Source organism: Erithacus rubecula, assembly GCF_903797595.1.
Source record: "Erithacus rubecula genome assembly, chromosome: 31".
NCBI lineage: Eukaryota > Metazoa > Chordata > Aves > Passeriformes > Muscicapidae > Erithacus > Erithacus rubecula.
In genome coordinates, this window is record NC_136682.1 from 1,482,510 (window position 1) to 1,494,421 (window position 11,912).

At 65.1% G+C, this 11,912-nt stretch overlaps 2 protein-coding genes across 3 annotated transcripts; both read right to left on the minus strand.

Moving 5' to 3' along the window:
- Nucleotides 1–1,398: 1,398 nt before the first annotated feature.
- On the minus strand, nt 1,399–3,678 carry ATG101 (autophagy related 101). 2 transcript variants are annotated; one of them, XM_079329231.1, is made up of 3 exons: nt 3,440–3,678; nt 2,707–2,992; nt 1,399–2,234 (listed from the first exon to the last, which is right to left on the minus strand). In XM_079329231.1, the coding sequence occupies exons 1-3, from the start codon at nt 3,484–3,486 to the stop codon at nt 1,830–1,832; spliced, it is 738 nt and encodes a 245-aa protein (XP_079185357.1). In that variant the 5' UTR covers nt 3,487–3,678; the 3' UTR covers nt 1,399–1,829. The 2 variants fall into 2 exon arrangements, with proteins under 2 accessions (XP_079185357.1, XP_079185358.1); XM_079329232.1 differs by having other exon boundaries at nt 2,707–2,995; nt 3,440–3,474.
- A 1,987-nt stretch (nt 3,679–5,665) lies between these two features.
- On the minus strand, nt 5,666–11,647 carry NR4A1 (nuclear receptor subfamily 4 group A member 1). Its single transcript, XM_079329224.1, has 7 exons — nt 11,388–11,647; nt 8,399–9,204; nt 8,029–8,158; nt 7,765–7,916; nt 7,193–7,395; nt 6,850–7,028; nt 5,666–6,761 (listed from the first exon to the last, which is right to left on the minus strand). The coding sequence occupies exons 2-7, from the start codon at nt 9,200–9,202 to the stop codon at nt 6,505–6,507; spliced, it is 1,725 nt and encodes a 574-aa protein (XP_079185350.1). The 5' UTR covers nt 9,203–9,204; nt 11,388–11,647; the 3' UTR covers nt 5,666–6,504.
- Nucleotides 11,648–11,912: the final 265 nt, after the last annotated feature.

Genomic DNA, 11,912 nt, shown 5'->3' on the forward strand with positions numbered 1-11,912 from the left:
ACCAGCCCAGGGATTAGCCCTGAAACACGGAATAAAAGTTTCCCCTAATCCTCTTGGGGGGATTACCAGCACTGCCGCGCCCAGGGTGGGATCCAGCCCGGCCTCAGCCCCCCCAGTGCTGCCACTGACCTGGGACCTTTTAATCCACCCTCATGAGCCCCCTGCTCCGTCCTGGGGGACCCTCGAAGATGCTGTGGGCAAAGATGCTGCTGTCTGGCCGTGTCCATCCATACCAGCCATGTCCATCCATCCATCATCCGTCTGTCTGTCTGTCTGCCAGGCTGAGGCGGGTCCCACCTGCCCTCAGTGACATCCAGCCACGAGTCCCCAGTGCTCAGGGCAGGATCCCAGTGCACATCCTGCTCCGTTCCTGAGGGTCACTGGAGATGCTGCAGGCAAGGACTCTGCTGCCCGGCCGTGTCCGTCCATCCATCCGTCCATCTGTCCACCCCTTGGGCTCTGCCTGCCCAATCTCTACATGCACTCAGTGACATCTACCTACACAACCCTCCCCAGCGCTGTCCTTGGAGATGCTACAGGCAAGGACACTGCTGTCCATCCACCTCCAGCTGTGCCTGGCCATCCACACGTCCATCTGTCCATCCGTGAGGCTCCGGCCGGTCCCTACGTGCCCTCGGTGTCCCCGTCAGGCTCGGACAGGCGGCGCTCGCCCTGGGCTGAGGAGGCTGCCAGGCTCTCAGCCTTCAGCAGCAGCTTGCAGCCGAGGAAGAGGATGGCAGAGGTGACAGTGAGGCAGAGCACCAGGACCACGGCGATCTGGGCAGCCTCGCTCATCCCCGTGTCCTCACGGGTAGTGTTCATGTCCCCCTCCTCCTCCTCCTCTTCCTCCCGGGAGCCGAGTGTGTCGGTGACAGACGGGGAGGGTTTAAGTGATGTCAGGGACAGTCTTATCCCTCCCTCCCTCCCATGGCCCCCCTCACACTCGCTGGTGCTGGGTGCCCCCCCCCGGCAAGGGGCAGCAGCTTTGATCCACCCTGGAACCCCCTGGAGGGGTGCAAGGAAGGGGGAGTCACCCCAGCTCCCTCCCTCGGTGCCTTGGGGGGCAGCTGGGGCTGCCCAACTGCCCATTCTGCCTCTCCCCACTGCAGCCACACAGCCCCATGGCACTGGGGTGCAATGGGGACCCCCAGCTCAGCCCCATGGCTCAGGAGACCCACAGCACCCCCATGGTATGAGTGTGCCATGGAGATCTCCAGCTCAGCTCCACAACACAGTGGTGCAATGGGGATCCCCAGTTCAGCCCCTTGGTTTTGGATGTGATGGGGATCCCCAGTTCAGCCCCTTGGTTTTGGATGTGATGGGGACCACCAGCTCAGCCTCAGAATCCACTTCCCCCCTCCCCTGGCCCTCACAGCCAGGACATAACCAGGCTCCATGTGAAAGAAGAAACTTTATTTTTGGGGCAGCTCTGGCCCCCCAGGGACAGAAGTGACACCAGGGGACAGGTGGCGATAAGGGACACGGCCAGCACTGGCTGTGTGGCACCAAGTGTGCTGCAGAGGGGTGGGGTTCAGGTGTCACCCTGACTTCCAGCACCCTCTGCCAGGCCCCAGCACCGCCTGGAGCTGGTGCCACACGTGCCCTGAGGACTCACCCCAGTCATCAGCCAGGCCGGAGCCACTGAACCAGTTCTCCAGGATGGACAAAACCCCACGGCAAAAACCAAGGAGCAGCAACCCCTAAATTACAGGCCAGGCCAAGCCAAGCTCCTCCCAGAGGCTTTCTGGAGGTGAAGGAAGGGATCCAAGCAGAGCTACTGTCCCAAAAGCACCACGGCCCGTGGTGGCCCTGCCTGGGTGACACCAGTCCTACAGCGCCAGCGTGTCCTTGATGAGCCGGCGCATGGTGGTGGTGACTGAGGTGCCCAGGGAGTCCGTGATCTGGTAGGAGATCTTGTACAAGTAGGGCTGCACGTCCTTCAGGCTGGTGTCAAAGACGTTGTCCACCTCGGACTGGGTGGGCATCTTGGGCAGGTACTCGTGGCGGTTCATCACCTCCACGATGTTGATGATCTTCTCGCAGAGCTTCTCGCCCACCTTCTCGCGGCAGATCTGCCGCTCCTGCTCGTTTGCCAGGTTCACCACGTTCACCTTGATGGTCCAGAGCTCCCAGGGGATGCACTCATCCGAGAAGGGCCACCGTGATTTCTTCTTCTGGTAGAACTCCAGGGAGATCTGCCCCATGCCGTCGGAGCCGGAGCCGCGCAGCGCGTCCTGCGTGACACCGCGGGGTTCATGGGGGAACAGGGACTGACTGACCCCTCCTGGGCACATCCCACTGGGCTTACAGAATCACTGAACACCCTGAGTTGGAAGAGATCCCCCCCCAAGGACCGTCCAGTCAAACTCTTGGCCCTGCACAGGACACACCAACAACCCCACCTGTTCCTCAGAGCGTTGTCCAAATGCTCTGGCAGCCTTGGGGCTGTGACCAACTCCTGGGGAGATGTCCCAGTGCCCAATCACCCTCTGGGGGAAGAATCTTTTCCCAAAATCCAGCCTAACCCTCCCCTTACACAACTCTGTTCCCTTGGGTGCTGCCACTGTCCCAGGAAGCAGAGATCACAGCTGCCCTAGGGATGAAGCTGCTGAATCTCCTCTCAGTCTTCAGCTGAACAGATCTAACACCCTCAGCTACTCACGGCTTCCCCTTAATGCTTTTTATGCTGCCATTTTCATCCCCTACCTTGAACTCCCCCACAGCTTTGCGGAGCGCCCGGTCGAGCTCCTCAGAGGAGACACGGACGTAGGCGAAGTCGATGAAGTCACAATCCACGTCCTGCGTGCCCACGGTGCCGATGGAGTAGGTGCCCTCCTTCTTGTAGTGGAACTTGCCGGTGCTGCGGTGCAGCAGGATGGTGTGGAGCACGGCCAGCATGGCCTCCTCCACCTGCCGCCCCTCCACCGACACCTCCAGCACCTCGGCGCGGCAGTTCATGGCGGGGGCGGCGCCGGAGGGGGCACAGCAGCGGCTGCTGAGGGCACAGCAGGGTGGGCAGGGGGTGTTGGTTGCTGCTGGTGTTGCACACCCCCACAGGGCCCTCCCTGATGTCCTGGTTTGAGTCTCTAACAACCCAGAGAAACTCAGACGTGACCTGGTCCCCTCACACCCCGGTGTCCCAGCCTGGCTCCCCCGCCAGCACACAGGAGTCCCGCTCGGCTCCGCAATACCCCAGAGGGACCCAAATGCCCTGGACAGGTCCCCTCAGGGATCCATTAGCCCACAGGAGTCCCGGTACGGGCCCACCCCCGCCTCACAGGGGCGTCCCGGTTGGGCCCCTAACACACCCCACAGGTCCAGACGTCCCGGTCCGAGCCCACCTCAGTCTCCCACGGAGCGCCCCTGGTTCCCTCCATGCTGGAGGCCCTGGATCCCCCTCGGTCCCTGTCCCCTCACCCCGGCCCCGGACCCCACTCACCGCCCGGGCCCGACCATCTGACGGCACGGAGCAGGGAAGTGGATCATCCCATCTGCGCGGGGGGGGTCAGAACACACCACCGGCCATCATAGCGGCCTTTCCGGCCATGACCACCATGCTTCATCACTCTGAACTTGATTCCATTCTCATTTTGTCCCTCCGGTGCCGTCCCCATCCGCGGGGCATCTTCGGGGGTGGAATCGCCATTCCGAGTCCGCGGATTCCCCTCTCCCCGGGCTGGTTCGTTCCCAAGGGGCCATAGAGCTGCAATGCCGCAGCCCAGAGCGGCTCGCGGCTCTATGGCGCCCCCTGTGCAGGAGGCTCCGCGGCGGTACTGCAGCGGGGCGGGCGGGGCGGTGTCCCCCGCTGACCCCCGCGGGGACAAGGCGACAACGGCGGGGACACGCCTGGGGACACGGGCCACGGGGCCGAGGGGACCACAGGGACACGGGGGACACCTGATGAGGGACAGAAGGGACACAAGGATATGGGATGGTGGGGCCATGGGGAAATAAGGAAGGGGGGACGCAGGGACAGATGGACACAAGGGACAGCGTGACACAGGGATATGGGGACACAGGGGATACTGGATAAAGGGACATGAAGACTAAGAGACAAAGGGACAGTGAGATGGCCGGATATGGGGATATGGACGGACATGGGAGACGTGGATAGGGGGACACAGGGTGCAGTGGAAGTGGAGACGTGGGGACTTGGAGGACACAGGAATGGGGGATGGATGGACGTGGGGACAGAGGGATGCATGGATGGACAGACATGGAGGACACAGGATATGCGGACATGAGGATTTGGGCCACCCTGCCGTGGGGCTTGGTGTAAGCAGCAGCGGGAGTGTGACCATGGCGTGTCGCACATCGAGACAGCCGTGTCTGTGCCGTGCAGCCCCGGGAGCGCCGGCGTGGCCGGAGCTGCTTTTACTCGGGAGAGTCCCCGCCCCTCCTGCAGGAGCCCCTGCCAAGGGAACAGGGACAGAGATGGGGACAGGGTGGGCAGAGGACAGCCCTGAGCTGTGAGGAGGGGACAGAGATCTGCGACACGACCGGAGCAGAGCCGAGCTGTGCCATGCCGGGTGCCAGCCCCGTGCCCCCCGTCCCCCCGTGTGCAGCTCCGCTGTTGCCCACCCCGACTCCCGCTGGCGGCCCCGCCGTGCGTCAGCGCTGTCCCCGAGGCGGGGGCGGCGGCGGGGGGGACAGAGGGACTCTTGTTGTGTGTCACTGCGAGGCGCCCCCGGCCCCGCGCCTCAATGTGGCCCTTGTTCCTCATCGGCCCTGGGTGTCCCCGCTGATGTTTGCTCCGGGGCCAGGCTGTCCCCAGCAGGAGGAAGGGGACAAGCCGGGGGACACATCAGCCGCGCGTGTCACCCGCCGTGCCTTGGAACTCTGTCCCCAGCTCCTGGGATCGGGACCCCAAACGCCATCATCCCCCCTCCCCCGCCAGGGCTGGCCCTGCCGATGGCCACGTTCCCCAGGAACACGAGCGGGGGACACGGTCACGCTTCCCGGTTATTTTGGGGAGGATAAATCAGGCAGGCGACAGGTGCGGGGCCGCGGCAGCCGCCGCCGCGGGGGTGAGTGACGGTTCAAGGGCAGCGGCGTGGGCAACGTGAGGCTCCGGCATCCCGGCTGAGCCCGGCTCCGGCTGTCCCCAACTCCGGCTGTCCCCGGCTCTGGAGCCCCGGCTGTCCCCGACTCCGGCTGTCCCCGGCTCTGGAGCCCCGGCTGTCCCCAACTCCGGCTGTCCCCGGCTTTGGCATCCCGGCTGTCGCTGACTTCGGTGCCCCAGCTGTCCCCAGATCCACCGGCCCGGCTGTCCACAGCTCTGGCATCCCGGCTCTGGAGCTCCAGCTGTTCCCGGCTCCATCGCCCCGGGACTGTTTTTTTCCCCAGCTCCTGCATCCTGTTTTTATCTAGCCCAAGTGTCCCAGCTGCCCCCAGCTCTGACATCTACACTGTCCGAGTCCCGGCTGTCACCAGCTCCAGTCCCCAGCTCCTGCTGTCCCATCTCCAGTGTCCCACTTGCTCCCAGCTCCACCCCTCCGGCTCTCCCCTTCCCCGGAGTTCTGTTGCCCCCAGCTCCAACATCCCGTTTTTCCCCATCTCCAGCTTCCCAGCTGTCCCCAGCCCCGTTGCTCTGTCCCCACCTCCCAATCCCCGAATATTAATTAACTAAAGGGGAGCACAAGGGACAAAGGTCCCACCCAGCAGCTCTCACTGTACGTACAAGTTTATATACAGAAAATGGCCAAAAAGAGGGAAACCCAGAAAAATATATATAAAGGGGAAGGGGCCGAGGTTGAGGGGGCCGGAGCCACCCCTCAGCCACGCCCCCCACTCTGTACAGGACCCGGCCGGCGCTATTTACATCAGGGACTTTTTTACAGGGGAAGGAGGCACCGCGCTGGCGATGCCCCCGGGGCAGACGGCACCGAGGCTGCTGTGTGGCTGTGCCCTGGGCCGTGAAGGCACATGGGGCACCTGCAAGGTGCCCCCAAGAAGACTCAGGCATCTGAGGGGGGATCCAGATACCCTGGGAGTGATCCAAAGGGGATCCCAGGCATCCCTGGAGTGATGCAGGGGTGGTCCCAGGCATCCCAGGAGCGATCTAGAGGTGCCCAGTGGGTCCCAGGCATCCTGTGGGTGACTCGAGGGGGGATTCCAGGCATTTTGGGGATGATCCAGGGGTGTACATAAAGTCTTGGGGATGGCCCAGGGGGGTCCCAGGTGTCCCAGAGGTCATTCAGGAGTCCACAGGGTGGTCCTGGGCATCCCAGGACTGATCCAGGAGTGACCAGAGGGGTTCCAGGCATCCTGGGAGTGATCCAGGGATACCCAAGTAGTTTCTGGGCATTCTGGGGGTCACCCAGGGAGGTCCCAAACATCCCAAAGTTGATCTTGGGGTACACAAGGGATGTTCAGGCATCCCAGAGGTGACCCAGGGGTGCCCAGGTGTTCCCAGGCATCCTCGGACTGAACCAGGGTTGCCCAGGGCGGGTCCCAGATGTCTCCAGGCAGGTCAGGGCCTCATGGCAGCCCCTTGCCCGAGACTCAGAAAGGCAGAGTGTCCATGAAGATCTTGTCAACAATGGGAGGTGGCGGCACCAGGTCCTCCAGCTTGAGGTAGAAGATGCGCTGGAGGCCCTGGGTGCAGAGGCTGCGCAGCTCTGGCAGCTTCCCCAGCAGCTTGGAGAGGCAGCTGGAGCGCCCGGGCTCAGCCCCTGCAGCTGCCACGTGGTCCTTGAGGCAGCCCACGATGCGGTTCTGCAGCTCCTCCACCCGCTTGGGCTCCTTCAGCCCGTGCCGGTCTGGGAAACACACAGGGTGTGGGACGTGGTGACAGACACAAGGAGGGGATGGGGACAGCAACGGGCCTGGAGCTGGGGGGGGTCTCACCTGTGATGATGACGAGGGCAGCAAGGCAGGAGAAGGAGGGGACATCGACGCTCATGCGGTGCAGGCTCTGGGAGAACTCGAGGATGGCGTCAATCCACTCCCCAAAGCCACGCACGCACTGCTGCCGGTGCAGCACCACCCCGTTGCAGAAGATGAGCTTCCCTTCCTCTGGCTTAGAGCTGCCAGCAGAAATTGAGGCGTCAACAACCCAGGTGTCACCAACCCAGGCATCACCAACCCAGGTGTCACCAATCCAGATGTCACCAACCCAGGTGTCACCAACCCAGGTGTGACCCCCAGCACACCTCAGGCTCCCCCCACCCCGCGCTGCCCCAGGGCTCACCGGTAGGCCAGGCGCAGGATAAAGAGCTCCAGGAAGGCTGACTCCAGCAGAAGGTCCTGGTCCTCCTTGGGCAGCTCGGTGAAGCCCTGGATCTTCTCAGCCCACTTGCGGATGACGTCCATGGAGCCGGTGAGCAGGTCATAGAACTGCTGCACGTCCACTGAGTCCTCCTTCTCAAACGGGCAGGGTGCTGACTCCTGGAACTGGGATAGCAATGGGTCAGCATTGGGGTGGGCATGGACCAGGAACAAGGACAGGGGTGGATCAGGGGTTGGGATGGGATTAGGATCTGGGATGAAGATGGGTGAGGAACTGGGATGGGGATGGGATCAGGAGCTGGGATGGGATCAGGATCTGGGATGGGGACAGGTCAGGAACTGACAAATGTTGGGTCAGGAGCAGGGACGAGGTTGCATCAGTAACTGGGATGGGGACAGGATCAGGATGTGGAATGGGATGGGACGGGATGGGATGGGATGGGATGGGAGAGGAACTAGGACAGGGATGGGTCAGGACCCAATCCCAGCCCTGGCACAGCCCTGGGCAGGGCATGGAGTGGCAGCAGGCCCTACCTTGGAGTAGTCGAGCTTGGTGGCGCTGGGGATGGAGTCGATGTGTGCCCGCACCAGTGAGGTGATGAGGCTGACTGGGGACGCATCTGGCGGCTGTTTGGGCTTGGAGGGGAGACGGCCCCGCCGCCCCTTCAGGCTGTCAGTCCGGACCACTGTGATTGGGGTTTGCAGTGAGTGTCTGTCCTCAGTGCAGCCAGACAGGCTGCAGAGTGGGGTCTCCCCACTCCTGTCGGGTACCCCCCACCCGGGATAGGACCCTGGTACCTTCTTTGACCATGCCGACGGCCAGGCACTTCTGGAAGCGGCAGAACTGGCAGCGGTTCCTGCGCCGCTTGTCCACAGGGCAATCCTTGTTGGCCAAGCAGATGTACTTGGCATTCTTCTGCACTGTGCGCTGCGGGTGGGGAAGGAGCGGCCGAGCTCAGCCCGGGGCGCCGGGCTCCAAACAAAAGCCCTTCTGTCCTCCCCTGCCTCCCGCTCCAGCCCAGCATCCGGCTCCGTGTCCGTGGGGAGGGCTCCGCCACCGCGCTCCCTGCCCTGCCCCTCCCCGGGGCACCCCGCAGCATCCTCCTGCCGCCGCAAAGCACTGTGGGAACATCCCGGCACACCTGATGACCTGGGGGGGTCCCCTTACCTTGAAGAAACCCTTGCAGCCCTCGCAGGTGCGCACGCCGTAGTGCTGGCAGGAGGCGTTGTCCCCGCAGACGGCGCAGCGACCCTCGCCCGCCCCGGGGCCGCGCACTTTGCTGGGCTCCAGCGCCGGCCCCTCCAGCAGCGGCGAGCTGGGGGCCAGGGGCAGCCCCGCGAAGCCCCTGGGAGGAGCTTGGCTCGTGGGGAAGGCGTCCGTGTCCAGCAGCCGTGGGTCCATGCGGGGAGAGGGGCCCGGCTGCCCCTTCAGGCTTGCAGGGGACCCACCAGGGCTGGGGGCTGGGGGGCCGAAGGCGAAGAAGGGGGGCTGTGACCCCCCGCCCTTGGCTGGCTCAGCCCAGGGCTGCCCACCCTCGTAGTTCGGCAGCGGTGAGTACGCCCCGAAGGAGCCCTCCCAGCCGGGGGCTTGTGGGGGCTGGAAGCCCGGCGTGGCGGGCGAGGGGATGGAGCAGGGGCTCCCGTAGCAGTCCGAGCCGCTGGAGGAGAGGGTCTCGTCCGGCTGCCCACCGAAGGCGCTGGGGTAGCAGCCGTACACCTGGAAGTCCTCCAGCTTGAAGGCGGTGGCGGCGCTGGTCTGGCCGCTTGCTGGCAGCTGGTAGAGGAAGGCATCGAACTCGCCGGCGTAGCTCTCCATGAAGGTGCTGAAGCTGGGCAGGGCGGGGGCGGCCGCCAGGTCGGCTCCAGCCACTTCCATGGGGAATCGGCCGCCCTCGGGGCTGAGCAGTTCGGCCGGGCAGCGCTCGCAGGGGCCGGCGCCCGTGGTGCTGCACTGTGCCTGGATGCAGGGCATCTCTGCGGAGAGAGAGGGGCGTCAGTGGGGACCCCGATACCGCCCCTCATCCAGGCAGAGGATGGAGACGGGGTGGGAACCATGGGAAATTCCCCAGGATTCCCTTTGTGCTGGAACGGGACCCCCATAGCCACTGGCTGCCCGGTGGCGGCCACCGCTGCCCCTGGGAAAGGTCACGGCGCAGCCAATGGGTGCAAAGGACATTCCCCAAAACGCTGGCTTAGCAAAAGCCCCCGAAAGGGAAGGAGGGAGGAATGTGGCCAGCAGATTCCCAAGCCCTAGGGCTGGCCAAGGGAAGCCAGAGTCGGGGCTGAACTAGGATTTGAGGATCCCACTTCCCCCGTAGTCCATTTTGGGGTTTTTTGGGAACATCAGTGCAGGCAGATGAGGGGGAGAGGAGCCCACCCTCTGCCCCTGGAGCCCCCCAAGGCTGTGCATGGATCTGGTGAGACCTAAGAGCCCCATATCCAGCTGAAAGCCAAGCCAGAAATGACCCCAATGGCAAGATGATAATGTAATTCATCTCGCAGACCTTTAAAGGTCACGCTGCACTGGCCCCCGGCCACGGTGCTGGCACGGCCCTGCAGCCAGAGCCCCCGGATTCCCCCAGCCAAATCTGGGCAGCTCTCTCGGGCACCAAGAAAGCCGACACCAGCCAGGAGCTGGGTTTAAAAATACCCAGCGTGGGTCCAGCTCTGGCACCCACGGGAGGGCACCAGCCCTCAGCCCTCCTGCTGGTGTCCCAGTGGGTTCAGAGGGGACAGTGACCCCTCAGCTGCCTCCTGTCCCCGAATGAAGCCGAGGGGACCTGAGGCTGTGCTGGGGACACGGCCCCGGGGGTGACTGTCTCTGCCAATGGGAGTTTTTCTTGGCTACGTGAAAATCCTGGCAGATGCAAAGTCTCGACCCATCCTGCGGTCCCACTTGTCTGAATCCTTTTTCTCCCACCCACTCGCTGACAGCACTTGGGGTCCCCTCTGCTCTGTCCCCCCAGGGACAGATTCCCGCAGCAGCCCCCGCGCTCCCCACGGCCGGGCTCTCTTTGCAGATTCCTCCTTTGGGAGCGCAGGCAGCTGCCTGTGCCCAGCCCGGAGGCTGCCGCCTGCACGGGCGGGTGGCAGCCGCTGGCACCGGGCCCCGGGGCCGCGGGCGGGCGAGAGCAGCCGGTGGCACCGGGGGTGGCTAACGCTGCCCACATCCCTGCCGGCACCTGCTGCCCGGTAATGCCGCAGCGGCTGCTGCCAGCCCCACGTGGGCAGAGGGGGTTTGTCTGCGTCCTGCACATCGCTGTCTCCACTGCCCGGTCCTGCTGCTGCCTGCGCGTCCCTGCTCGCCAGGCCGGGTTCCCGGCGCTGCCCGCATGCTCCTGCCAGCCCTCTGCCCATTCCAGTTCCACGACCACTCTGCCCCGGGATCTCGGGATGGGGTGACTCTGCCCCCCGCAACCCCCAGGGATGGGGATTTCCTGCACATGCAGCTGGCCCCGGTTGGGGCGCCGCGATGGGGGAACCAGCCCGGTCCCCTCTGGCCCAAGTAGCGGCTCCCGGTGCTGCGCAGCTCCTCACGGAGGAGTGGGTGGTGTCGGACTCTTCCCGGGACTTCTCGCTCTGCCAACTCCTGCCGGGTGCGCGACCCCCGGCTCTTCCCGGTGCTACCGGGACTCCTGATCCAGTTCCTCCCGGTGCCACCGGGACGCCCCATCCGGTGCGCTTCCCAAAGCCACGCGGAACGCCCCACTCGGTTTCCCCCGGTGCCACGGATTCCCACAAGGGACAGTCTGACACAGCGCACACCGCCCGGTCCCTTCCACTGGGACCACTGACTCTCGCCGGTGGCACCGGGAGTTCCTCCCACAGCGCCCCTTAAACACGCGAGCCCCGTCTCCAGCGGGACGCGCGATCCTGTTGCCCGTGGTGCTACTGGAACACCCGACCACATCCACCTTGCAGGATCCCCACTGCACCGGTGCCACCGGGATGCCCGATTCAGAAATCCTTGACGACATCTGACACACCCCATCAACCCCTCCTGTGCAGCCCGGGACAATGACTCCCGTTCCCCCGGTGCCACCGGGACACTCCACGCCGTTGCACCTCCCGGTGCGCGCATCCCGCCCCCGCTGCCATCGCCACCCCCTGCCCCCGGTGCCCCCCGCCTGCTCCCCGCATCCCGGTGCCGCCCGTACCCGGGTGCCGGCGCGGCGGCGCTCCGGTTCCTGCTCCTGCCACGGCCGCTCCGCGGGCTCCGCCGGGCTCCGGCCCCGCCACTACTTTCTCTTAAGCACTCGGTGACGCGCGGGGCGGCGCGGGGCCGGTGACGCACGGGGGGGGCGGCCCCGGCGGGGGCGCGGCCGTGACGCACGCGGGGTTCCATTGACGCACCCGCGGCCCCGGCTAAAAATACCCCCGCGGCCCCGGCTAAAAATAGCGCGGGCGCCCCTCGCTTCCCCACATATCCCCCCCGGGGCTCCGGGGGCCGCCGGCGAGGGGGAGGGAGGTCCCGGTGTCAGGGGTATCCCCGGTGTCCCCAGGGCCGGTGCCCCTTCGGTATCCGCGGTGTCTCCTCGCTGCTGCTACCCCGGCGTCCTCCGGTGCCTCCCTCCCCGGTGCGCTCTTGCTGTCGCTATTTCCGGTGTCCCCTCCTTGCTGGTACTCCGGTGCGCCCACCCCTGATGCCCCCTCGGTGCTGGCATCACTTAAGTCGCTATCCC

Bases quoted from the DNA above. Each gene is read 5' to 3' on its own strand.
- ATG101 (XM_079329231.1), bottom strand. From the start codon at position 3,486: ATGATCCACTTCCCTGCTCCGTGCCGTCAGATGGTCGGGCCCGGGCG. The intron at 2,993-3,439 runs GTGAGTGGGGTC...TGCCCTCAGCAG, and splicing joins CAGATGGTCGGGCCCGGGCG to CCGCTGCTGTGCCCCCTCCG. The intron at 2,235-2,706 runs GTAGGGGATGAA...GGTGTCACGCAG, and splicing joins AAGCTGTGGGGGAGTTCAAG to GACGCGCTGCGCGGCTCCGG.
- NR4A1 (XM_079329224.1), bottom strand. From the start codon at position 9,202: ATGCCCTGCATCCAGGCACAGTGCAGCACCACGGGCGCCGGCCCCTGC. The intron at 8,159-8,398 runs GTAAGGGGACCC...CCCCACCCGCAG, and splicing joins GCTGCAAGGGTTTCTTCAAG to CGCACAGTGCAGAAGAATGC. The intron at 6,762-6,849 runs GTGAGACCCCCC...TGTGTTTCCCAG, and splicing joins TGCCCTCGTCATCATCACAG to ACCGGCACGGGCTGAAGGAG.